The 26651-nt window shown below is 41.1% G+C and overlaps 1 protein-coding gene across 4 annotated transcripts in view; it reads right to left on the bottom strand.

Annotated features, from left to right (window-relative positions):
• fhit (fragile histidine triad diadenosine triphosphatase) overlaps positions 1-26651 on the bottom strand; it is a 412878-nt gene that overhangs the window by 248896 nt on the left and 137331 nt on the right. For 3 of the 4 annotated variants that reach the window (XM_034689681.1, XM_034689771.1, XM_034689853.1), the window contains exon 4: positions 1083-1207. In XM_034689681.1, the coding sequence (XP_034545572.1) occupies positions 1083-1188 (106 nt within the window). In that variant the 5' untranslated portion in view covers positions 1189-1207. Of the gene's footprint in view, positions 1-1082; positions 1208-7795; positions 7878-26651 lie in introns of those variants that run through there. The other variant, XM_034689937.1, reaches the window with a different exon arrangement.

Here is a 26651-nt window from a genome sequence, read left to right as displayed (position 1 = left end):
TGTGTTTAGGAAAAACAACAGCAAATGTCCACATACATGGAGAGGAAGTAGAGAGGGTGGACAACCCGAAGTTCCAGGGTGCCACCATCTCCAAACAGCTGGTGAAGAAGGTACAACAAAGACTCTTCGTCTTCCTCAGGAAACCGAAACAAGCCCAACTTGCCCGCTGATTAACTTTAACTATCCAGTACAATTAAAAGCATCCAAATGAACTGCGCCACAATGTTGCACCGCCCCGCTGCAGCTGAAAGGAGACAACTGCACCTTGTGGTGGAGGTGGCCCATTGCGTCATTATGATTGAGCTTTCAGACTAACATATACGAACAGACTTATGATGAAGGCGTTTACGAAGACTTGCCGCACCCTGGAGACTCCCTGTTTGAACCCCTGCCCTTTAATTTCCAGGAGGGGGGAGGCAAACAATGAAGTGACACAGGACGACACGATCCCAGAGCTGTTGCCTCTATCATATGCCTCTTGCAAGATGGTGAAAGAAAGCTATCAACACCCAACAGGGACTGAAATACATACGGTTCATATAAAATATACAAAAACAGACTAATAATGTTGCACCAGAGTTGCTTTATACTCCTGCTGAACTCTGGTGCTGCTTTTACTCTTTATTATTTACTGCTCTTTGATATTCTAGTGTTTACTTCTCTATTTACTGCTGTATCTTTGTTTTGTGGTTGCTTGATTTGTCTTCTGTTTGTTGAATTTTAACACCAGAGAGCAGCCTAACAGAATTTCATTGTACCAATGTGTATAATGAAAAATAAGGGTCATTTATTCATCCGTTTGTGCTTCAGATGTTGTCGTGGATTGCATCAGCAGCACCTCACAAAGCTTCAAGGGAAAAACAACCAATACCTGGATGGAAACTTAAACGGAAATTCAATACGCTTCTTTATCTATCCACAGATTCCAGCCAAACTAATGCAACAACAAGTGCAACACATCACTCCTCAGATTCTGAAGGTCTTTCAGTTGTTATAATGCCTACACATACCTCAAAACAGGAACAGTTGTAAGCTCTGCAGGCTCACCTTTCAGCTGTAAAAGGTAAATAATGAAAAGATACGTCCAGGCACCACAGGCTTCCTGTTGACCAGAGCAAAGGACAGCTCCGTCTGCAGGAACACGGCCGAGGCCTTGATGAGATGTTGTCCAAAGCGCAGGGTCGACATGTCCCACTGATTCTCAGGCCTGGAAGAGACAGGGAGACGGCAGGTGGTCAATAACATCAGACTGTACAAGGATACTGTTCATTGCACACATCAACAGACAGCTGGAGGCGCTCACTGAAGAGCCCTAAAGTTCAAATATATGGGCGAGGACGCAGAGCGGGGTTTATACCTACTGCTTGCAGTAGTCCTATCAGCTCAGCTGGGTGCCAAATTCACTGTGTGCATATTAAGTTGTTCCTGTTTTTATGCAGAGTTTGTGAAAGTAGCCCTGATAAAATAACCTTCCTCAAGCAGTTTAAAAAATAATTGCACAATTAAAATGAATAGATTTGAATAAATGGGTCGACACTTCTCTTCAAACCAGTGTATGAGGAGGACGTTTTAACATCTGCAACATAAAAGCCTTATTGTTCTGTCATCAATGACTGTTTGACATTGTGCTTTCAATAATTACATGTCCATCAACCTTCAGAGCTTAAGGTCAGACGGTTCTTTCGCTATTACCTTGGTTTATCTGTGTGAAACCAAAAATGGAGCGAGGCCTTCGCTCGTTAGTTCGGGAAGGCAACATGAGCTGCACTACTTTCACACTTGCTATGGGTGATTCTCACAATCACCTGACAAAGTATCCTCTGAGTTAGGTTGTCTATTTAAGCTGACAGATTCCTGGTCTCTGCGTCTGCTTTGTCGATGACATGGCTGCCCTGCCCTGCACCAGTGCTGCCCTCAAACTTCCAACAGTCTTGGATCCTCCTTGCAAGATAGTGTCAACCTCCCTGTGCTGGTTGAGTGGTTACAGGCCAGTTTACTTTCTATATCTTGCTGACATCTTTCTTGTTCCCATTTATTTTGCATTTCTTGTACTGTTTTTTTTATTCTTGGTGTGTATGTGTGTGTGTCTTTTTGTTTGCTGACATAATTTCAGAAAGGCTGCTAACTCAAAAGTGTTGACTGCACTGATTGATGACAATCTTGTACCCTTGAAGTGAGTGGTTGCAGCTGGATCAACACAGGGGTCTGCTGTGGGAGAAAAGTCTGTCTTCTTATGCGTTGTGTTTGTCTTGTGTGCGAGCATTTGTAATCAATCTTTGGCCAAACAAAAAACTGACCCCTGGTTATCAATGATGCACAATCCCAGGTTGGGGAGGCTCGCACTCAGAGTGGTTAAATAGTTTTAATGATACCACACACTTGATGATTATTTGAACTAATAATCAGTTTCGACAAGCTCTCATATCAGGCCATGCCTCGCGATCATTGGGGGTGGTGTTTTGGCCCTAAATTGGCCTTGTTATCATTGAGTGCGTGGCCAGCCTAAGAAGGAGACATGCCTCTTTAGTTTCATTTGTTTGGCTCACATCAGAGCTTAGTGACAGCTACAGACAGGTAACAACAGAGTCCAAATTTATATTTGTAGCTTAATATCACCATAACAACCTAGAATAATTGAACAAAACATCATAAACAATTATCACAGAGTAATTTGCTACACTAGCGGTGCTCCAAACGTTTTTCCAACAGCTTAACTCAAGTCATTGTTACTGCTGTCAATACTTAAGGCATGAAGTCTGTGTTCACACTTAACTCAAGCAGTAAAAAATGGAAGCATGAATGTGTTGCTTACGGTGTCTTATTTAAAAAGGTGAAAGGCTCAGCATGAGAGCTGCTGAAGGGCACAGCAATATATTTTTAAAACATTGTTAAACCTTGTGTGCACTCCACTCTCAGTAAAGTATAGACATATATAAATCAGCAGCCCTGAAGGTTAGACTGCTATCTCATTCGGATTCCACATTTTACAAAAAATTAACATTGGTATTGAAAACGATCAATCTCATGAGCTGAGGCAACAAAAGAACAGAGAGCTGAAATATTGAATCCAGCAGTTAAATGAAGATCATGGTTTTCTTTATCACAGCAGACGTGATGGGCGTTATTGTGTGTTTCTCTCATGGTGAATCTCTTCTGTGCGGAGATGAATCCATCTTATCAGACCGTGTCTCTGATAGAAAGATGGTGTCACATTTGACAAACTCCTCCATCAACTCTTACACGCTTGACATCCTGCTGAGAGAAACCATTATTGCCACCACACAACTGAAGTCTCAAAGACACTGTCTCCGACACTGCCACTCAAAGTAACAGAAAACACCAAGAACATGTTTCACCACCAAACATTTGGTAATTCTAAAAAGATGTGTCTTTTTTTATTCAAGTTTCTGTTTTTAAACATTGTGATGGATTATTTCATCCAATCAGAAATGAATGTATGGAGATGAGTATCACTGTGTCAGTATGGCATTAACAGGGGCAGGTCCAAACTTGTATGACTCGGATGGCCCAAGAAGGACACTAGTGACATGAAGTGAAGTGAGATGAATGAATAACTTTAATCGAACCTTTCTATACTATCCATCCAAAAAAAAAGTTGCCACCAGGATTTAATTGAGCAAGTAGGTAAGAGCCTTTGGATAAATACTGCAGTGATGAAGATGTTTCAGCTAGCAACAACTTATTTAACCCCAGCTGATGCAGGGAATAGCTTCTCATTTCTTAAACAACCATGTCAGAAGACACATCCTGTGGTCGTGGGAAGGATGTTAATCTGTTTCAGAAGGGTCAAATTATTGGCCTGCATCAAGCAAAGAAAACAGAGATTTGCAAGGGACCATACAGATTGGACTCTGGAGCAATGGAAGTAGGTCATGTGGTCTGATGAGTCCAGATTTACCCTGTTCCAGAGTGATTGGCTCATCAGGGTAAGAAGAGAGGCGGATGAAGTGATGCACCCATCATGCCTAGTGCCTGCCGTATAAGTCTTTGGGGACGGTGTTATGATCTGGAGTTGCTACACTTTGGTCAGGTCCAGGTTCAGCATCATTATGCCCCCAAAGAAGGAGGTCAGCTGACTACCTGAATATTCTGAATGACCAGGGGTCTCCTTTATAAACGCATCTTACACACAAAATGGGGCCTGAAATTGGCGTATGCCAGTTTTCACGCCAAGTTTGTCATTTATAAAAACAAACTTGACGGGAAAATGTGACTAGTCTGACCCAGGCGTACGTACATTTTAGAGGCAGGGGGAGATTGGCGACGCAGTTGGTGAGAGGGAGAACTGAAGTCAGATTATATTTCAATGCCTTTTACGCATTTCATTCATTGAATAACAACATTAACAGACCCGCGTCACCGTCATCACTAAAATCTGTATACTCTATTTGTATGTGTGTCTGTGTCATTTCCAATAAGCTGTCATTAAAAGATAAAAGCTTGTCTTAAAGTTCATCAAATACTTAATCAGCTTTGTCTCACCGTCACATTTCTCCAAAGTGTAGAGGAACAAAACGGGCCGTATCCTAACGTGTTCGTCGGGAGGTAAAACCAAAGTAACATCAGAAGACACAAATCAGCTGCGGAGCAAAGTGACAGTCAATGTTTCTAATGCTGTGCAGAGTCAGTATGTGTATTTATACCTTTAATAAAGACTGCTGTACAACGTACGCGGAGCGCAGAGACACGGCCCCCGCTGCCTCACACACTGATCACATCTTCCTCATCTGCATGTGTTTACTATGTTAATGAGAAAAGTGTGGAAGTAAAGCCATGCCCGGTTCTCACAGTTATTATCTTACATATCATCATAATCAGTCAAAGCGCAGGCCAAGCTGCCCGTGATGAAACCAACGCATTAAAACTTATATTCACGGATCAAACTTCTGTCAGATAACATCGGGGAGGTGTTCTCTGAAGGACGTGAGCTCTCTGTAATGTGAAATAAAAGTGCATGTCCTGTAAACATGAAACACTGCAGTGAGACCTGTGCGTAATTATAAATGATGGATGCTCTGGCACTGGTGACGGATACATGAATGAAGAGTCACTCAATGTTTTTATTTTTATTTGTATTTCTTTTGTGGCCCTTCTGCTGTAAGAAACAAACAATGCATGCTCTCTGACCTCCGCTTCATTCATGAGGACCACGGTTTCTGTGTCAGAAACTGTATTCTCCGTGATTCACCGTGAGAACCTTTGATCTTCCGGCTCATTTGTATGCATGTTCATTCATAAAGTGCTTTGCATTGACCGTATATGGTTTAATGTGGGCGTGAAAAGGGTGGATTACGAGGCTGAACTATGCGTGCATATCTCCAGGTGGTTTGTGATTTATAAACAGAACATTGCCTAAAGTTTGCGTGCGGGCGGTTTTAGAAATCAAAATTAGAGTACGTACTCTTTTAGTAGGGATTCTGCGCACTCTTTTATAAATGAGACCCCAGGTCTTTCCACCAATGGAATTTTTCTTCCCTGATGGCACAGGCAGTCCAGACCTCAGCCCCACTGAGGATCTTTGGGATGTGCTGGAGAAGACATCATCAATACAAGATCTTGGCGGAAAAATGAATGCAACTCTGGATGGAAATAAATGTTGTGACATTGGAGAAGTTATCGATACTATGCCACGGCGAATGTGTGCCGTATTCAAAGCTAAAGGCGATCCAACAAAATATTAGTGTGCAACTTTTTTTTGAGACAAGCAGTGTAATTCGACTAATCAAATGTGTATTACAATTTAATTATAATACAGACGTTGTCTTCCTTTGAATAATTGTTTTTATATTAAAAGGTAACCGTAGAGTAGCAAAAGATACATCCTCTTATTTTAATTCTCCAAGGGCTCAAAAAACAGATGTTCATCTGCAGTAACAACGCAAAGTTTATATTTTTTATAAATTGCGAGCCAACTCCTGCACACTGTCTTACTCTAAAAACATATTTATTGGCAATGTTTCTATACTGAAGCTTGCTAATAAATGTATTGGTGACAGCTGGTCAGTCATCTGTCTCAGAGTACAGATGTGGAAAATATCCTTCTACAATTTACTGTACTGACAGTAAAATGTGAAACATTCAAATGCAAAGACAGCGTCTAGCAGCCTGCAGCAACACACTCCAATCAGCTGATTTTAACAGAATCTCCGACAAGGGAAGAAGCCAATAATAGGATTTTGTTGTGGCACACTTCTCAACATGGACTCTTTGTGTCTATAGAGATGATAGAGGTCAGTCAGAGTTTGGGCTGCTGAATGAAGTCATGCTCAAAACTTCTCAACATTCATTCTCTGTCAACTAAATTCCCAAACTGATTACATCTAACATAATTTAAGACCAGTTTTAAGAACTTTTAACCTTCAACAGACAAAGTCAAACACCCACGTCACAGCAGAGACAGCAAAATATCATTAAGTCCAAGCATCTAAAGTGCAAGAGGGTGCTGAGAGAGGGAAACAGCCTGTGCACAGCAAGAGTCACGGCCTCTAACCTGTCCATCATACATCCATCTACCCATCCATTATCTTTACTGCTTATTCCATTTGGGGCCATGGGTGGCTGAAGCCAATCCCAGCTGTCATTAGGTGAGATGTGGGGTACACCCTGGACAGGTCGCCAGCCTATCACAGAGCGCATACAGACAAGCAACCACACTCACACTCATAGTTAAATTAGACCATTTGGACCAACTGGACCAGTTTACCAAACAAGGATGTCTTTGGAGGAAGACAGAGTATCTTGAGGGATCCTGTGAATGCACAGGGAGATCATGCAAACTCCACATAGAAAGTCTCCGGCTGGGATCGGAACCAGGAACCTACTTGCTGTGAGGTTTTGTGTGTTTCTCTTTAAATGTGTCACTTCCCACCCCTTGTATGTGCTTTACTTCCTACCTTTACTAATTTTTTCATCTGTGTGATTGTTATTATATTCTAACCTGTATCTGATTAATCTCACCTTCACAGTAAATATAATATAATATGAGCCACATGTCGTACCTGAGCAATGTATTTGCATCTCAGAACCACCCCAACGTTAATGTAGCTGTTCAGCTGCAGCTGCACTTTGAGATTTGCCTTGATGTTTTCTACCTGATGCACAAAGTTCTCAGCAGGAATAGTCTGCAAAAAGGATCTATTGTTGGTCATATTGACGTCAAACTGCCAACTCAATGCTGTATCCATTTCAAAGCCTATAATAAAAATGGAAAGACATATTTGAATGTTGGTGGCCATTATCAGAGACACATCTGAGGTGGAATAAAAGATAGAAGGCTGACCGAGGAAGTTAGCTGGGGCTGTGTTCGACAGAGTGGTCCCAGCCTTTATCCTTGGTTCTTCTCCTGGCATGTATCTCTGAACAGGTCTCTGATGTTACACCACTTTGATTTCATGACACTCTTCTAGTGCACAGAGATCTTTCTAATCTTAACGTGGATGGAAAGGAAAGGAAAGAGCCAGTCGGAAAAAAGTACTGCAGCATTAAATATTCTGAGGATAAAAAATGGATCACATCGGCTGAATGATTATTTTGTCATTTGTAGAAAATGTAAAACAAATCCTCTTTTAACACGCACACGCACACGCACACGCACACGCACACGCACACGCACACGCACACACACACGCACACACACACGCACACGTGCACCAGCATGAAGGGGGGTTGGGTCTTGTGCCTCCAACCTCAGAGAACTGTCAACTTGTGTATCTGGAGAAAAGCAGGGGTTTGCAAACTGTCACAGAGGGATGCCACGGATAGAACATTTTCTCACCTGTTAATTCAGTTTGACGTGTTTTAGAGTCTCAGCGTGGGCATGGTAACAGCTGATAAAGAAGCAGACTGGTGGCTTTGGAGGGAAAATGTGTCACATGCTATGTCTCAGAGAGAGAGAGAGAGAGAGAGAGAGAGAGAGAGAGAGAGAGAGAGAGAGAGAGAGAGAGAGAGAGAGAGAGAGAGAGAGAGAGAGAGAGAAATGATTCATGATCCTGAACCATCAATAATCCTTAATCAGACCTTTATTTACATTGTTCTTTAGAAGTACAGCTTCTTCTGTGTACACCTGAGTTATCTAATGTTAGGTTTTACTCAAATGTAACACTCTATAGGATTTATATTGAGATCCAGCTTTGGTAGAAGTAGTCCCAATCATTAAACTGGTTGTTTTAGATACATTTAATGCAAGTTTATTGCTGCTTTAAGCCCCTCTTTAAATTTGTATTTAAGACATGGTTGAATCATCAGCATACATAGACATATTTGATATATTTATAACTGACGGAAGAGCAGTTGAAAAAATTGTGTACATGAGAAGCCTAGGACAGCTACCTTGAGGCACTCCATGTTCCACAAGCTTCACATATGAACAGCTTCCATTAAAAAACACAAAATGTTTTCTATCTAATATTTCTGTCTTTTCAACATGAACTCATGACCCATGGCGTCAAAGGCTGCAGAGTAATCAGGCAGTACAACACCTTTTATTCTCTTCTCATCCATGTCCGTAAACTATTCATGGTGAGTTAAGATAGTACATTTCATTACATCCATTTCATTTCCAAAGGGAGACACGGGTAAGAACTGCTTTACATTGTTAATATGGAAAAACTGCTCTGATAGGCTAAGAAATGAAATTTAAACATGAGAATTATTGAATGTGTTTAATTGAGAATAACTACTGAAGTTTAGCAATTAATTTGATTTAAAATAATAATCATGTGACAGCCCTCGTGGTGATGAACTGCGATAGTGTATTGCTGCCTAATGTGCATGAAAGTAAAATGATGTGACAAACTTTAATGTACATAAAACCTCAGGTTTACTTCCATGTGTTTTAGTACCTGCTTCTAGCCAATGCTCAATGTCTTTAAACTGAAAGTGTCTGTTAGCTGTCGCTCGGGTTTGCACTGATTTGCATTCTTTGTAGAAAGAAACCATCCATGATGACTAAATGCATTTCTGAACAGAAGGGTTTCGCTAATTAGAGCGTCCTGAGTTGAAAATATGAAAGTTCTGTAACACAAGAGACATACAAAGCTCTTTGTTTGATTAATTTCTAACTTACCTTTTAGTCAAATAAAAAAGTTTTTTTCTTTTTATTTCATTCAGTTTTTCTGTTTTTTGTCAGATTTTCAATCAAAGCATCACCAGTACCTTTATTTCATACAAATTCAACAATCACCAAGGACAAAACAAACTTAAAAGACGTGAATTGAATTAATTTAGACATCAAAATATGATTTTTATTTTAACAGCCATCTGTTGTATCAGTCAAAAGTTTTCTTCTTTAAAGTAAGTACAGGTACGACTCCTCCTGACTGTTTTTATTTACTAAACTTTCATTAAATGAGGTAAATAAACACTAATATGCTTTTTTTCTTCTTCCCTTCCTCAATGGACATCCAACTTTGCATTTTTTACCTGCAAATGTTTTAGACTTTAACATTGTATAATTCTAACATTTGACATTTCAAATGTAGCTCTCGTAGTCTTATTTAACAGCTTTCCTTTGTGTAGCTACTTTGGGAGGCTACTTCACCTGAACTCAGTCTGTTATCGCTCATCTCTGTATATACGGGTGGGGATTACAGTTTCAGAGGATAAAAAAGGCCTTTAGTAAATGTTCAGACTTTGTCCTTTTCAGTGACATTAGTCTTGAAATAAACACCAAGTTTCTGGTGCATGTCCGCCTTGAGAGGCAGGGGATGGAGGGGGGGGCCCAAATCATTTGGCATCCTACCATGACCGCTCTCATTACACCTAATGATGACTGTGAGAGGATCCCCCCTCTTTGAAACCCATGTGTGACTTCCTGTAATGGGGTTAAATGACGCCTAAGCGATTACACAGCTCCCTCTTGGTGGGCTGTGTGGTCTGACAGAGGCAGAGAGAGAGAGAGAGAGAGAGAGACAGAGGGGGAGGAGGAGGAGGGAGGCTGGAGCTTGGAGATAATCACAGCACCATGCACACTCCCTCCCTCCCTCCTTCCTCCCATCACTCTCTGTCTGTTCTCCTACCTGAACTGCTCAGGCACCAGAGAGAGAGCGAGCGAGCGAGTGAGTGAGAGTGAGAGAGAGAAAGTCATGGGTGAATTTGGATTTGGTCCCAAAAGACTCATCGGGCCTCTCTCTCACCAGCTGTCTCTGCTGCATTAGCATTCCAAATGCACTCTGACAATTCCACAATTAAGAACTAGAATGCTGCAATTAGTGCACTGCGTGGAGAGATGACCCAATTAGTGTTTACTTTATACAGATCCTATCACCTTCAATTTGTAAATGCCTACAGCCTTTTCAGTTACAAAAGCTTTAAAAACATGCTTTTATAGAGAGCGCTCACAGCACAGAGCGCAACTCCCACTGAGGACACAGGTTGTGTCACTGTGTTTGTTTCCTGATGTGAGGTGCACTTTAACGTTACGTTTGTTGGAAATTAAATATCATAAAGCCTGACAGAGCAACTTTTAGTAATCGTGTTTGTCTGTTTTTATCTATATATACAAAGTAGGAGTCTTAAATCCTGATTATATTAACATTTGCAATTTGTGGAAGAAATTAGTGGGTCTAATCAGAGCCAAGACTGATCAGGGGCTGCAAAAAGGAACACGTAAGACCGGACAGAGCTGATGTTATTATCAAAAATACCTAATTCAATTTGAATGGAGAGTGGACTACACATCATCTAAATGTTATTGCAGCATTCACACTGTATATATATTTCTCATTATTATAATGTTTTGCCTTATCTTACATTTTCCCTCAGGATACATTTTAAAAACATGGAGTGAAAGGACGTCTCTCTTCAGAGCTACTTATTCACCTTGCTTTCAAAATGCAAATGTGCCAATGTGTTGTTGTTGTTGTTTCTTCAGGGACAGTCTATGAAAACATTAGCATGGTGAAAGCGTGTTATTTTACCTGGACATTGACTTGTGGTTTTTGTCTGGAGCAAAACGAAAACAGTTTTAATTTGTGAGTTTAAAAAAGGTTGCCGCTTGGTCTGCTCCCCTGCTCTGCTCCACTCACTATCAACACCTGCTCTCTCTCACTCTCTCAACCGCTCCCTCACTGCGTCACAGGTTACAGCAGGAGGAGAGATGTTGCAGCCCTCAGGTAGAGAGGGAACTGTATCAGGAAGAGGGAGGGTTAGAGAAGTAACCTCTCATTAGGGATTGATTGAAATGGTTGGGTGGGGATCCAATCATGATCCATCCCAGGGTACTGCAATGGAGAAAACTGGCCCTTATTTGATTGCTACCTGGGAGGAGGCTTTACTTGTTTATTTAGCATTACATGAGTTTGATGATGCATTGTTTTGAGGCTGATTGGTGAAATGTCTGCCTCAAAACAGCTTACTTCTCAAATGACCACCAGGGGCTAAATCACTAGTTATTTATCTGCTATTAGTAGTAGATAGTTTCTTTTCCAGGAGGAAAAGGAAAAGAAAAATCAATTGAAATCATAAATTGAGTTTGGTGTGTAGAAAACTGAGATTTGATTTTTAGCCCGTATCGTTCAGCCTCAGCTAAAGTCTTACGATGAACGATAAAGGCATCATGAAATGTTGCATCTGTGTCATATTCAACATTTTAGTGATCGTGAACTAAGAAGCATCCAATAAGGCCGCCATCTTGACCACGGGGCCTCTCACACACTCGCTGAACACATGTAATACAACATTGGACCACCACCCTCAAACAGGGCCTGATGAGGGGCTGAATAAAGCCAGTTCACCCAATCATCTCCCACCGAGCTTTGCTTCCATCAGTGATGGTCCACTGGGGGTAGATTGTTCTGCCTCTACAGGTCAACCATTTCTCTCCAACCTCTGAATGGATGAAATGGTCTGATCAAACACCTCTTCCATCTAAACTCTCACTTTACTGTAATTAACTTTGCTCTGAATAGGCTCCAGCACAGCTTCTCTCTTTTCAACAGTAAAGGAGTCCCAACATTATTCACTCACCCTGTACGGTCTGTTTTTACCTTCAGCAGCTGTTCAATATGGTCCCTTTGGTTCCTGACTTGACCCCTTCCAAGCCTGGAGTTCAACTCAATCATCAGCCCACACTATTTAACACCTTGGACCAGTAAATGGCTATTGATCATCACCCAGGGGTCTTGGTCAGATTGGAGTCAGGTCCTCAGAGTCAGTGAGTACGAGAGTGACAGTGTGAAAGAAAGTGTACACATGGAGATGTAGTGCTTTCAACTTTATGAGAGAGACTATGTGGAGGGGTAGGACCTGTGGTTCCAACATAATCTGTGACTTTGATAGAGGGAGGAAGAGTCGTTCAATCTTATTAAATGCATGTCTGTTCACAAACTCCATCAGGACAGGTCAGGAGTTTCACCGGGTGCTGAAATCATTATTTCTCTAAGCTGTATTTAACCAGATATACTTGGGTCAAAAAGAGGGGGAGGCATTCAATTGATTTGAGTCCAGTAATATTGGTGACTGAATTTGTCCACTGAAGGAACTTAACCAACAACAACCAAAAAGAAGTAACGCAACAACACAAGAACAGAGCCCTCTTATACCACTATACAAACCTCAGGAGAAAGTGTTTACAAAAACTCAGTTACTCTCCTCCACTGTTCGCCCCTCAGAGCTTTTTCTAGAATCAGCTTGTAGTGAAAACAGTTTCAACAGAGAACACTCACAGCAGATATAGAGCCAGAGTGAGAAAAAAGAACCTGGGTTTTTAAATTAATTCTAATTAGTGTGGGAAAGTCCTTAACTGTTCCTTTTGATCGGGACATTTAAAGCTGCATTGATCAATATTGTTAAATAAGCCACTGATTTCTGCAGCTGTGTGGAACAGTGTAGTCTATTTGTGCAGAGAAGAGAAACTGGTCACTTCTGGCCCGGAGACCAAAAGGTCCAAACTCAAGGCCTCAAAATGAGACTCCACAGACCAAACCGTAACAGTAAAATCAAAACATGAATTCAAAGATGTGCCTGGTTTGATTTGAGTTAGCTATGATACAAAATATACAAGTACTCATGAAGAAACATCATGACAGTAACAATTATTTAATGTGTAATGTGACCTGCCTATGTTGGGACACCCACCCACTGCTGTATGAAGGGCTGATTTCAGGTACCAGAGCCACAGAGTGACTGAACCCTGTGAGAGTGTGTGCAGCATGGCTGCTTTGACTTGTTGCACTGTAAGCCTGAGGGCAACCTCAATTACATGTGCGGCTGGGGTAAATGGCAGCCACCCACAGCTCTAATCTCAAATTGCTTTTCACAGCACAGTTTCCCTCCACACACAAGTTTGACTTCACCTCCTCTGGTAATAAATACACAGGAATATATCACATATAGAGAGTGAGCAGACACACACGCACACACACACACACACACACACCATTGCCTTCTCTCTCTCTCGCTGAAAAAAGAAAAAGACAGACAATAAGATCCTGTGACAAATCATCATCAGCTGTGATCAAATCCATTTTTGTCATTAGCACTATATAAGAGGCGCTGCAAGTGACATAACACAATATGCACTTCAGTTAATGCAAATTTAATCTGCATTTCAAAGAAGAACAGAGGTAAAAGTTGCAATCTATTTAAATGTGTTGATTTTTGGGGCCCAGTTTGGCTCAGATGGTAGAGCAGGTGTGTGGAGGCTACAGTCCTTGGTTGTAGGATCGAGTCCCAGCATGATTTGATACATGTCATCCGCCCCTCTCTCCCCACATTCACTGTCCCTCACAAGCTGCCCTATCAAAATAAAAGCCCCAAACAATTTAATCTTTTTTTAAAAAGTCGTTTATGACAAGTTTCAGGACTTGTAATTTAAACAATGTTGTCCTCTGTGACATTATATGATCAGTGTTGTAAATGGACCCTTTATCAACACACGTGACATTAAAACCCCACACACTTCAGAGCAGATTATCTGCAGCAACTAATGGCACAAAACAATTAGACCAATGGCAACAGCATTACTTATTTTGTAGATCAACAAATTCCAGCTTTTGAAAAAATGTGTCATACCTAGCAACAAGGTCTCTTCACTGATATAAAAGTTTACTTCCTTGCTCTGAGTTGCTCTAAGAGTGCTCCTCAATCACTCCCTGGCTAGGACTCCTTTCCAAAGTTTTTGAGCTGAGTTAAATAGTAAATGGACTTGTACTTATATAGCACTTTCCTAGTCTTTCTGACCATTAAAAGCGATTTTACACTACTCGTCACATTCACCCATTCATACCCATTCACTCACTGGTGGAGGCTGTTATATAAATAGACCATCAGTATTAGCTAATCTCATTATAAACATTCACACACCTCTGAAAAACAGAGGGAGACATTTGGGGTCCAGTGTCTTGCTCAAGGACACTTTGGCATGTGACTGCCGCAAATTCAACATTCACTTCCACTGTTACGCAGATGACACCCAGCTCTACCTCACCACTAACCCCTCGTCCACTCTCCCACCCACCTCCCTCACTGATTGCATCTCTGAAATAAAAACCTGGTTCACCCTAAATTTCCTTACATTAAATAGTAATAAAACCGAGGTTCTCCTCATTGGCACCAAATCCACTCTATCCAAATCCAATAGTTTCTCACTCACCATTGATAACTCCTCCGTCTCACCCTCCCCCCAGGTTAAGAGTCTGGGTGTCATCCTTGACAGCACATTATCCTTTCAATCACACATCAATAACATCACCCGGACTGCCTACTTCCATCCATCGTCTTCGCCCCTCCCTCACCCCCCACACTGCCGCCATCCTTGTCCACAGCCTTGTCACTTCCTGTCTGGACTACTGCAACTCTCTCCTCTTCGGCCTCCCTCACAAGTCCCTCCATAAACTCCAACTGGTCCAGAATTCAGCTGCCCGTATCATTGCCCGAACCCCCTCCATCCACCACATCACTCCTGTCCTCCAACAGCTCCACTGGCTCCCTGTTCAGTTCCGTATTCAATTCAAAGTCCTTCTGTTGACATTCAAGACCATCCACAACCTCGCCCTCCCATATCTGTCCGACCTCCTCCATGTTCCCACTCCCTCCTGCTCCCTCAGATCCTCTTCCTCCATACACCTGTCTGTCCCCTCCGCCCGTCTCACCACTATGGGGAGCCGAGCATTCAGCCGCTCTGCTCCCCGTCTCTGGAACTCATCGCCACCTCAACTCAGAAACACAGATTCTTTCCCCCATTTCAAATCGCAACTCAAAACATATCCGCTTACTCCGTCTGACTCCAATTGCACTGTCATTTTGTTATTGTTTCTATTTTTTTCTTACCCCTTGTTAGTTTATATTGTTTTCATTTTTGACTCTGATTTTGTTTCCTTTAATGTAAATTCGTGTATGTATATATTTATATCTGTGCGGTGTCCTTGATTGCCGGGAAAGGCGCCTTTAAATAAAATGTATTATTATTATTATCTGGGATTTAACCGCCAACATTCCGATTGATAGACAGCCGACTCTACCCACTGAGCCACAGCCGCCCCAAGTCAGGATATGACGGAGAGGATTCTCAAAATGTTTGTGACGTGCACAGGAGCTCCTCTGTTGGATCAAAACACACGAGTCAGAACTGTTACTGATGACCATCAATGAGCCTTGGTAGCCCAGGACCTTGTCACCACCTCACTAGTTTCCCATTCCTGGACCACTTTTGGTGACCCAGTCATCTAACCATCACAATCTGGTCCATGTTGAAGTCCCTCACATCCCAACACTTGCCCATTGTTACTGCTTCTTACTTATGAACCTTGAGGACTAAATGTTTACTTGCTGCACAACATATCCCATCAACTGACAGGTAGTAATCATTGTTATTCTCATCTGTCAATGGTCTTAATCTTACTGCTCATTGGTGTGAATATTCAAGATATGTATAAAGTTTTTTAAAGCACAAGGACAGCAGTACAACGGTCACTGCAACCTCCACTCCTAGACTAAATCAGTACTCGAGCTGAATGCTAATCCAACATTGACAATAAACTAAACCTTTGTACAAACAAGAGTGAGGTCCAGATCCACAGAGTGCAGGGCAAACATGCACTGCACCATTCATTTAGTTTGTGCTCACAAACTGTGTGTATTTAGCACCTGATTAAGAGAGCAGCTCATTATGCAGTCAGCTCGTTTGGACTGAGGCCAGCAGGGACACACAGAGAGATCACCAAGTTCATGATAATGAACGATATTAAACACTGATGATAATGTTGGCTTGTTTATTGAGACCAGAGTTCATCCACACCTATCCAGGAAATGGTGCTCTAACCTAATCTGTGGGACCATTTCATTACAGGCGTCATTTAAATTAAAGAAAAAGAAAACTGAACAGCCTGTAATAAAAATAATGTAAACACAACAACACTTTTAAAGAGGAAAACCATACCCACAATTCTGCCTATGAAACTGAATGCTAACAAACTTCTTCCATACTCAGAATAACCATAAATAGCAGGTATAGTATTAAGTTATGGATATGAACAGGCTGATTTGTTATTGCATGGCTGTGGGCTGACTGGAGCACTCATGCATCAACTTTAGCACTGCCCAGAGGTCCAGGGTTTCTGGATTAATGTAAGAGACCTGTTCTTTAAAATACTGACCCCCAATTTCCACAGGATGTGCCGCATTGTGTTACAACTGTGCAGCGTGTTTGCTCCATCCAACGGCTTGCACCCTGCTCCACAGGACGCGTGTTTGGAGCGTAGCGCCAGCGCAGAGCAGACAGGATCAGCTGGGTCCAGCATAGAGAGAACTACATACAAACAACAGGTCACAGAGCTTTACTGTGGTTTAATCATTTGGATAGTATTCTGTTACTACAGTTATAAATCTTAAAGTCCTGTTGTGGTCGACATGGATCATTGATAAGTGGCTGTTTGTAGTTTACATCCATAATCAACGAGTATTTCTGATCTAAACGATCTTTAAACAGTCGGGAGTTCATATATAGTGTTTTATTTTGAAATTGGCGGATGTTACGTGCGATCCTTGTGCCTGAATTCCTGTCCCTGTCGTTCATTTCTGTGTAGATGGACATGTGCTGGGTGCGGGCTCCGTCGAAAATAGACTTGAAGCGTATGTCTGGCGGAGTGGCGCAGGGGCACGCTCCAGAGACGGAGCCGAGATGCTTTGCGGTGCGCCCTGCGTACACATGAGCATTGACTAGAATGGGAACATAATGGCTGCGACCTGCGCAACGCAGCCATAACGTGGCACTGCGCATCATGTGTAAATTGGGGGTTATTGTCAGTGCACCTTCATGTCCAAAAATGGCTTTAAGTAAGATAGATGGAGTATCCTCCAAATATATACAACACTTTATTGGGTTAGCTTTTCTGTCTGTGTGTTAATAAATTAAAACGTGAGGAAACCAAATTGTTTGATATGGATAGTTGGTTTAAAAATTATCTGGACTTGGTATCTCTGGAGCAAACAGTGTCAGCTCTTGTAGACCTGAGCAGTGTCCACAGAGGTTCTTTGAGCTTTATTATGTATGTTTATCAAGTTATATAGATAAACGTTGATTTCTGTCACCCTGAACAGAGTTTTGCTTACATCGACTCCATTTTGATATCTCAGTTGTAAGCCCAATGCATATATATATAAACATGCATTTAATAACAGGCACCCTCCAACCCCCATCTTAAGTCACGTTCAGTTGTTGTATGTTTGTTTGATTGTGAGGTTGTTAATGTGTGTGAGTGTTTGTTAGATTGTGTCCTGTTATCATTTTGTTGTTTTATTATATATATTTTTTAAGAAATGTAATTAAAAAATAAAAAAGCTTGTTTATAACTGATGGCTGATGCATGTTCAGCAGATATCCATGTTTTTTGACAGCAGTACTTCACTCACTAGATTTCCGACCTGGTGAAGGGGGAGAGCAGAAGAAACTGGAACCTAATTAGAGCTCAATTTAAAATTATGGATGGTATGTTTGCGTTGAATAAGTTGCCTGACAAATGTTCCAACAGATGTCAGGATGGTTCACCCATAACTGAATTTCCCTGAGTCCGTCCTCACGCTGGGACAGCTATGTCTGCCAGATGGTTTATACAGTAGGTGGCTTAAAATCTCTGTCAGGAGATGGACAGACAAAGAGACGGAAACACAGAATCAGGTCTGAAAATAAGTATGGGTGTAATCGTTCTGTTTCTCTTCAATACATTTCTGTTTTTGTTTTTACATTTCGCCCCCCGGTCATCTATACCGCACATAAACTGTTACATAAGGAAAGCTCACTTGACTTGTCTGCTGTTATTTTTCAGTTCAATGAATAACTCTTTTGGGTTCAACTCCAGTTTTCCAAGGCCCCAAACAACATTTGTGCTCCTCATTTAACAATTTAACTCGATGAATTAATCATCCTTACCCTGGTTTTATAACAGCGCAGTCAAATGAGGGATTCCTGCACTTGTTTGAATTATTTACTCAAACAGGTTACTTAACTTGAAATGATTACAAAAGGCCAAATGTTCACATGCTAGTTAACATACTTATATTATGTGCTTACAACATAGTATTATTTCCTTTTCATTCTAAGTATCTTTGTGAGAGACGGATCCTTAAAGTGAGAGTATCATGTCCAAAGCAACCTGAAAAAAGAGCATAAATTTCAATCTGTGTTGTAATTTGTCCCAAAGGAGTTCAGTGGGGTTGAGGTCAGCGCTCTGTGTGTGCCTGTCAAATTATTTCACGCCAAACGCTTCTTACCGTGTCTCCCTGACTCCCCAAAGTACACATAACTCATCCTCCAACTGGCCTTTAATATACACAATGGATTCCAGTTGCTAACATTTTACCAGATTTGTCCATCAGAGCTCCGGATAGGACGAGTGAGAAATCCTGAAATTCATCATGTTTCCACCTCTCTAGAGTGAAACTGGGCCATACTTCATACTAATAGAAATCATTGAGCATCTTTATGTGAGGCCTGGGCTTGGCCACTGAAACTCATTGTATGAAGCTCCGGATGCACAGTTTATATTCTTATGTTGCTTTTAGAATAAGAATGAAACTCTTTAGAATCTGCAACACATGTTCAGAAGATGGGATGTTTTTTGTCATAACTCATGACAAAAGCAGTCTACAATTTATCAGGATAGTAAAAATCAATCCACCAATATTTGGTGTCAAACTGTCCCCTCTGATAATTGTGTCCAAAGTAATATACAGGGTGCCTTGATCTATCGAGGCTCTCTCAACTTGCAGAGGACTCGCCCATATGAGACAGCTGTTACTCTGTGCGTCACTGTAAACAGAGACTTCAGACTGCAGTGTACTTCTTACACTTCTTAATCAATGATCAAATGACCAGTTTTGGTTTTACATCTGCTCTGCCAATATGTTGGTCTCTCAATATCTCTCTCCCTCTCTTTATCTCTCCTTTAAGCTGGGGAACAAATCTATTAAACTAAGTTAAAATATCAATGAACAATCCCTTATCAGTCTTTGTTTATGATGGGACACTTAAGTGATGAAACTTTAGTGTGATTAAAAGGTCAAATTGCAGCGAGACACATCTCTTTGCAGCAGGTATTTTATATTAAAGCATATTGATAATTAGCAAATATATAAGACAGAATGAAAACTCATATGTTAATAATCTTCAAATTTAAATAATGAGCTAAATGTGCAGGAATATATAGTTAATAAATATTTTGACATTTGAGGATTCATCAACTGGGGAGCATGAATGTTTCCAGTAAAATAAGGATGTGAGGGAGTCAAAATGTGTCTCTTTGAAAGCTCTAATCCTTGAGCAGGCTCCAATGAAGATAAACAATCACATGCACAATGAATGACTGCCGCCTGGAAGGCTCTGCTGAAGGAAACCAGTCACAGCAGGTTTCAAGGAAGCAGCCAATAAGGTATTAGTCAGTCCTTTTCTTCTATTGATAAGACATTAAACAATTCATTGCAATCCAATAGCTGCTTGTTGAACCCTGATCTCCGCCAGCCTACAAAAGGAGATCACACTTATTAACTGAGGTCAATTTAAAATCAATTAACAAAGAGTAAATAAATGCCAAATCATTCCATCTGTCTGCCGTGGCAGGTAGCCCTATGCCTGGTTAGGTAATGAGAGCTTGGCCATTTAAATGGGGTTTTATCCCATCTGCACTCCTTGTAATTCATTTGATTCAGCTGAGCAGGAGGATAGCCCTCCCATCAGCAACTTCTTTAGTACTGTGGGCAGCCTGGGTAAAAAGAGAAACTCAGAGATAGAGAGAAGCATAACGGTGGATTTGAATTAAAGAACTACATCTACAATAGCCCCTTCACTGTGCGTTTCGCCCATGTGTATCATACGCAACACAAATGGGACTCTTGGTGAAAAGAAAATCTTATTTAGATTCAATTTTCTGATGGGAGGTTGGCTGAACAGTATATCTGTCAGACACACTTATCAAGTCTTTAGTACAAAACGAGTATTACATGCAGAGACGAGGATAGGCAGATAGCTGAGGACTAATAGAAGGGAAAAAGGGTGACGTGACCAAACATGTGCAGTGACTGGTGAAACTCTCGTGTCTGAGGACAGCACTGACTTGTGAAAGTAGAAGAAAACCATTTCCATGTTTTCTTATTTCAACCATGAGATATTTGTATCTGGTTATGAGAATCAGAGTGAAATGATAAGAAAGAGTTTTCTTTAATGGTGATGTTTTTTACTGTACCTGCATTTTCAATTCAGATTCAATTATTGCTTTTCAGAACAGATTAAGTCCTGGTAATAAATAAAGTTACTGTCCCTAAAATAAGATAAGATTCAGCAGCTTTAAAAACATATTATCCCATTTATACTTGCACAAAATATGCGTTGCCTGATGGAGGGTAAATAAATCACTGTATACATCTCTGGAAACAAATTAATGTCTCTAAATGTTTTGATATAACCCATTACCCTATTTTATATTCAACCATTAAACCATGAAGCAAATTCAGATGTTGTGGCAAATATATTCTTGTAGTGCTGCACACTAAATCGCACTAAGGGTCCATACCAAGCAGCAACCTCCGGCCGCGAGAATTGAAGCCAATGTGGAAGTGTTAAAGACCGCAGTTCATCGAGCTTCAACTTCAGGCTGGCTCTGGAAGTACGGGAGACCACACACACAAGTGTTTAAAGAGGCGATCTTTACAGCAGAAAAAAAACATGTTTACAGCCTGCATCAACAAATTTGTGTAGTCTTGGTAGCTCATTTCTCAATCGGCACACACTGTAGGGGGTGAATTTTTTTATACGCAATTTCAAAGATATTAAGATTACGTGTTTTCCATTATTTTCCACAACTGACTTGATTCAAAGGCGGGAACACTGTAGCTGTTAGTGAGGAGGCTCAAAGCCCACCTCTTTACCTCACACTAGCTCGACAGCAGTCAGATTGAGTTCAGCATTTCCAATATGGCTCCAGATTGGGTTGAAAACAGCGCTTCAGAAACAGATGGGTGACGTCACGGATACTACGTCCATTTATTATACAGTCTATGGTCCATACATAATGATTTACCCTCAAGACATGGTGAAATAATCAAATGGGCTATGGCTAAATATAGTAGGTGACAAGAAAAATGTCATCATCCTTATGAAGTTAATTTAGAATTTTCCTTGTTGCCGGCAAGTTAGCTAAAAGCTATTCACTCACTGAATAGATACATTAAATGATGCCAGCTTTCACCTTTCTGTAGAAAACAATTGAAATAGTTCAGATATCATTTAACATTTTTTACACACAGCGTTCCTCAGATCTTCCCCTTTGCTGCAAAGTATAGCTAAGTATATCTACAAATAGGTTGAATTATTTTCCAGAAACTCAGAATGTCTGTTATGCAGTGATATTCTTTCAACAATAACAATCGTCTTTAGGCATCAGTTGCTAGATGGCTGATCTCTCACCCAACATTGTTGTCTCCGCAGTTTATGGACATTCAGGCAATAGTGGCTGTGGGTAAGTGGCTACCTTTTTTTGTCAGTAAGCTGCTTACTCAGCTGTTCTCATAAAACTCCACCAAATGTTTCACCCCGACCCTTTAGTTCCAATCATTCCATTCTGCCTGATTTATACTTTTATGTTAAGTCTGTTTCTTCTGCATAACAGTGTGGTTGGTCTGCTTTTAACCTTACCATCAGTGTTTCAGATGAGTCAATAAACCTCAAATCCAAGTCAAGACATGGTTCACCAGTGTTGAAGTCCAAGTCAAGTCATCAAAGAAGATCCAAGTTGAGTCCCCATTACTTGAGACAGAGTCAAGTCTGCATTATTCATATCATTATGGATTATAAAGAGGCTTTTTTTTTACCCCAAACACTTCATTGATGAACCTGGACTGACTGTGTGGGACCTTTTGGACGTGTAGAAAACACATTTTGATTCTGGCTGATTCTGTGAATGTGTCTAGTTTTAAATTTGTTAGTGAAGTTGTAGAGCTTCATTGTGGATTGACTCTTTTAATGGGAGACACGCAGCACTTTACTGTTGTGGGACAACAGCAGGTGTCGAATAAACAAAAAAAATACCTGCAGCCCTCCAGCTGTTAATCAGAATATGACTAACCAAACATCTTGGACCCAGTTGTTGAATCATTGTAGTTGCTAGCATTACCGTTAGCTTGAAAACAGCAACATAAACAACAGGTGGAGTAGGCCGACTGTGGTGCATCCTTGACAGATGTCTGTTAACGTTTGAGATTGCTTATACATTACACAGGTTGCACTGCTCTTGCTTGCATTGGCTGTAAAATCTTGGAAAGCAAAATTCCAAATTCGTGGCGCCTCTTCATCCTGGCAGGAACTGTTGCTGAACAAGACAGCATGATGATCATGCATACAGGTGAGCACAGGTGCCAGCCCTTAATACAAACTGAAAAAATGATTAGAGCCTCATAAAAAAGAACAACAAAACCGATAAAGTAGTCTGCCCGAGTCCTCGCCATGTCATGAATCTTGAAAATTTGTTTTAATTTTTGGCTCCAACTAACTAAATCTTTAGCAATAATTACCAGTCCCACTGCTGTCAAGTCTAGTTTATTACTTTAAAAGATCAAATTCACTGTTTTACTAATATTTATATTTACCACTGCTGCAAACTTTAAAGCAGATTAAAATGATCGCCCTATTTTGTCTTTAACATTTTATACAAATAGCAGAGCAAAATAAAGGTACAGCATATATCCACCTTAAACAGGCTGTGGAAAACAGGTGTGTTTGTCTATTACGAAGGTAAAACAAATGCTTTCCCTGGATAGGTAAATTGGTCAAAGGCACCATGTTTATCCAATTCTATACAAGACGTAGCTACGCATGAGGCTTATGGACAAATTCCACCAGATCCGTGTCCGGTCCGTCTCTAGATCTGAAAGGTTTCTGTCCTAGTCCACTATGGCCACTGGATCAGCTTGGTTGTGTTCCGGCTGCGTCTCTGATCCAGCAGGTCTGAGCCCTCCAGATCCGAGACACAAGACTTTTATTTTTGACGAATGCCGGAGCACGACCCATTAATCTGAACAGAGCAGATGGCGGGACAGGAAGTCAGACACCAAAACAAAATGAAAACATTTGGTTAATTTTCTGAATAAAACACTGTGTGTTATCACCAGATCATATTTCACTTAACTACAATAACAATCCGTCATGATGGCCGGAGCCAGGTCTGGAGTCAACAGGTCAGAGGTTTTCAGAGGACCATAAAGACAACATGGATGAGGAGAGGAGGAGGAGAATCCTTATTTCAGTAAAATTCAGTCACATGGCTCCAGCTGTCCGGCGGTCCTGCTCCGTGCTGAGTTCTGAAAACGCAACCGGTGGGTGTTGATGGATGAGAGAACACAGAGCCAGACGCAGCAGATTGGAGGCGGATCTGACACAGATATGGTGTCTTAAACACATGCATGTTAACCCAAACACACATGCCCACTCTGCCCACTCAGCAGGTGCACTGATGATGAAATCTTTGGATGAAATATTTACAGAGTTGATGCTTTAAAGGGTTAACAGCATTATGTCTCTGCCATTATATTTGAGGTAAAACTCATCTAATTCTCTCATTAGTTCTCCATTAAATATCCTTGAAATTATGGCATTACACTGGTCATCAATAAGCTGAAACTGTAAAAAAAAAAAAATGGGCCCAATAATGGAAAGCATTAAGACGCAGCTCTACAAAAATACTGAGAGGACCAAATGCATTTATGCGGCTTTCCATAATGTTATAGCACAGCAAATTGTGCAACACCACAGCAATCATTTCTCCATTAACTTGCCTCTGTGACTTAATGGAATTTAAGTAGCTTTTTTCCCCATTCTTTTAGTTAATAACCAACAGCTCTCATATCCAATTCCAGGAAGAGTTAAGGTCTCATCTTACATTCTGGTGCATATTCTTAAGGAAAAACAAAACCAAAGCTGCAGCAGCCAGACATGACAGAAACATTAAACTCTGAAGTTTTGATGTTTTATACATCTGCTGTCCCTGTCTGCTGTCCCTCTGACATGAATTTCAGAGTCCCACATGCACACACGCACAGTGAACATAAAAGCACATATCAAAATTGAATTATTCATTGCACATCAAACAGCCTGGAGTTCTGGGTGGATAGACAATCACAGAGTACAGGCATGCTGACATTGATCTGTCTGATACAATCGATGTATTACACACACATCAAACAGAATTAAATTCAGTGTTGAAGGGGGAGCTATGGACTATCACCATTAAACTCGGTGTTGAGGGGGAACTTTGAACTATCCCCACTCTCCTGACATGTCCGCTGTGTAACAGCTAGCTGTAAACAAGTACTCACATCCCACATTAAACCCATTATCGCCAGCAAAGCCTGCTAGCAAATCTTATCAGGGAAGGCCTCCCTCCCTGACTCAGGCCTGTTTGAGAGATCCCATTTGGTTGTGTACATGAATTATTATCACAATGTGCCTTGTCAGCACACCATCTCTGGGAAACAAGCATTAGCAGTGGAAATAAGATTAGAGTGGGCAAAAAGCATCAGAGACAGAAAGGACACACTGACGAGCAAGGAGATTAGAAAACCCAGAGCAGAGGCTGCTTAAACAAAGGAAGACCTGACTCTGCTCTGACAAGTAGACAGCAGATCTGTGTCCGGGATTCATCCATCGCACAAAGCTTTCTACGTCTTAATGAATTCCAGCGCATCTAATTCTTGATGTAACCTGAAATCAATTCACTTTCTGAAGAAAGGACATGTCAAATCACACTGAAGCTTCCAAATACACTCGGTTCAAAGATTTTCACATCAAGCTTCTATAGAAGGAATTTCCAACAGAGAAGGACATGTAAAGAAACAATTCAAAGGATCCAAGAGTGCCAAAGACATCTTTTTCAATTCAACTGCTGATACTGAAGTAAGAGATGCTGGTAGGGAATGTTAGGAGCTGCTAATGTGGCCTGGAGCCTCAAATATGACTGAGGAACAAGCTACTGTGAGCTGGTAAGCCCTCTCCCTTTTTCAAATCCAGAAATGGGTTGAGACAAGCCAGAACTTGCAACTGCTTGCAATGCTCTGGTCTCTGAAACCTGCCAGTTTACACCAATGTGTCCAGACTAGATGGTGTCAGCTCTGTGGATGTAGCCTGGAGCATAGTGCTGCCAGTCTGTGAGCTATAAACATACACACACACACATGGAGAGTACAAATGCCAGAGAGGCAGGATGAAATCAGCTCTTAAGCTTGATGCATACAAGTGTTTTTCACGATTGTGATCTTCATATGTGTCACAGAATTTAACAGACACACAAAGTGAAAACAATGCTTCTTTCTCAAAACAAACTGCTTGCTCCTTCATCTTCCTGCTCTGCATTCACTCGTTCATTCACAGGGAGGAGAGACCACTTTTAAACGGTGTTGAGCTGTGACCAAAAATCTCACTCATTCTCCCCTTGAGGCGTTTGACTGACAAGGTTGGTCTTCAAACGAAACGATGAGGTGATCCTCTCTTCCCTTTGCCCTTTCAACCAGCTAACATATTTAACCTGACTAGACCAGCTGACCCCTCTACCAGCTGATTGGCTGTTAACAGGGGACCTAAAACCAGCAGCTTGAGACTAGGCTGTGGGCCTTGTCATCAGTCAGTATAACTAATTTCTAAAAAGTCTGTACACAGAGTCTGTTGATTTGCAAACCAAATAATTTGAAACACAATATTTTATTGGAGATAAACAATATATCAAATGTTGAAACTGAATAAGATGTTAAATAAGTTAAATTCTACGCATATTTTAATTTGATGCTGGCAACATGTTTCACGTAAGACCGGCCAGGTTCATGTTTACCTCTATGTTGCTCCATCTCTCCGTTTAACAACACTCTGCAAGCGATTCAGGAGACCAGCTGGGATTTTAGAAGTGGAGTGTTTTCACAGTTTTGTTTGATCTACACAGGTACGTTTCTACGTGGTCATATTTTACACCAGATCATTTTGATGGGCATCAAATCAGGACTGCAGGCCAGTTAAGCACCCATATTCCCACTCGACCATGCTGTTGTAGCGAGTGCAGAATGAGGTTTTTCTATTGTCTTGATGAAATAAGCAAGTCTCTGAAAAGAGTTGTCCACTTGGCAGCGTTTGTTGCTCTTCAACCTGTGAGTTTCATTCAGCATTA

Source organism: Notolabrus celidotus, chromosome 1, assembly GCF_009762535.1.
Source record: "Notolabrus celidotus isolate fNotCel1 chromosome 1, fNotCel1.pri, whole genome shotgun sequence".
In the NCBI taxonomy this organism is placed as follows: Eukaryota; Metazoa; Chordata; class Actinopteri; order Labriformes; family Labridae; genus Notolabrus; species Notolabrus celidotus.
This window is presented reverse-complemented; position numbering and strand designations above follow the sequence as displayed.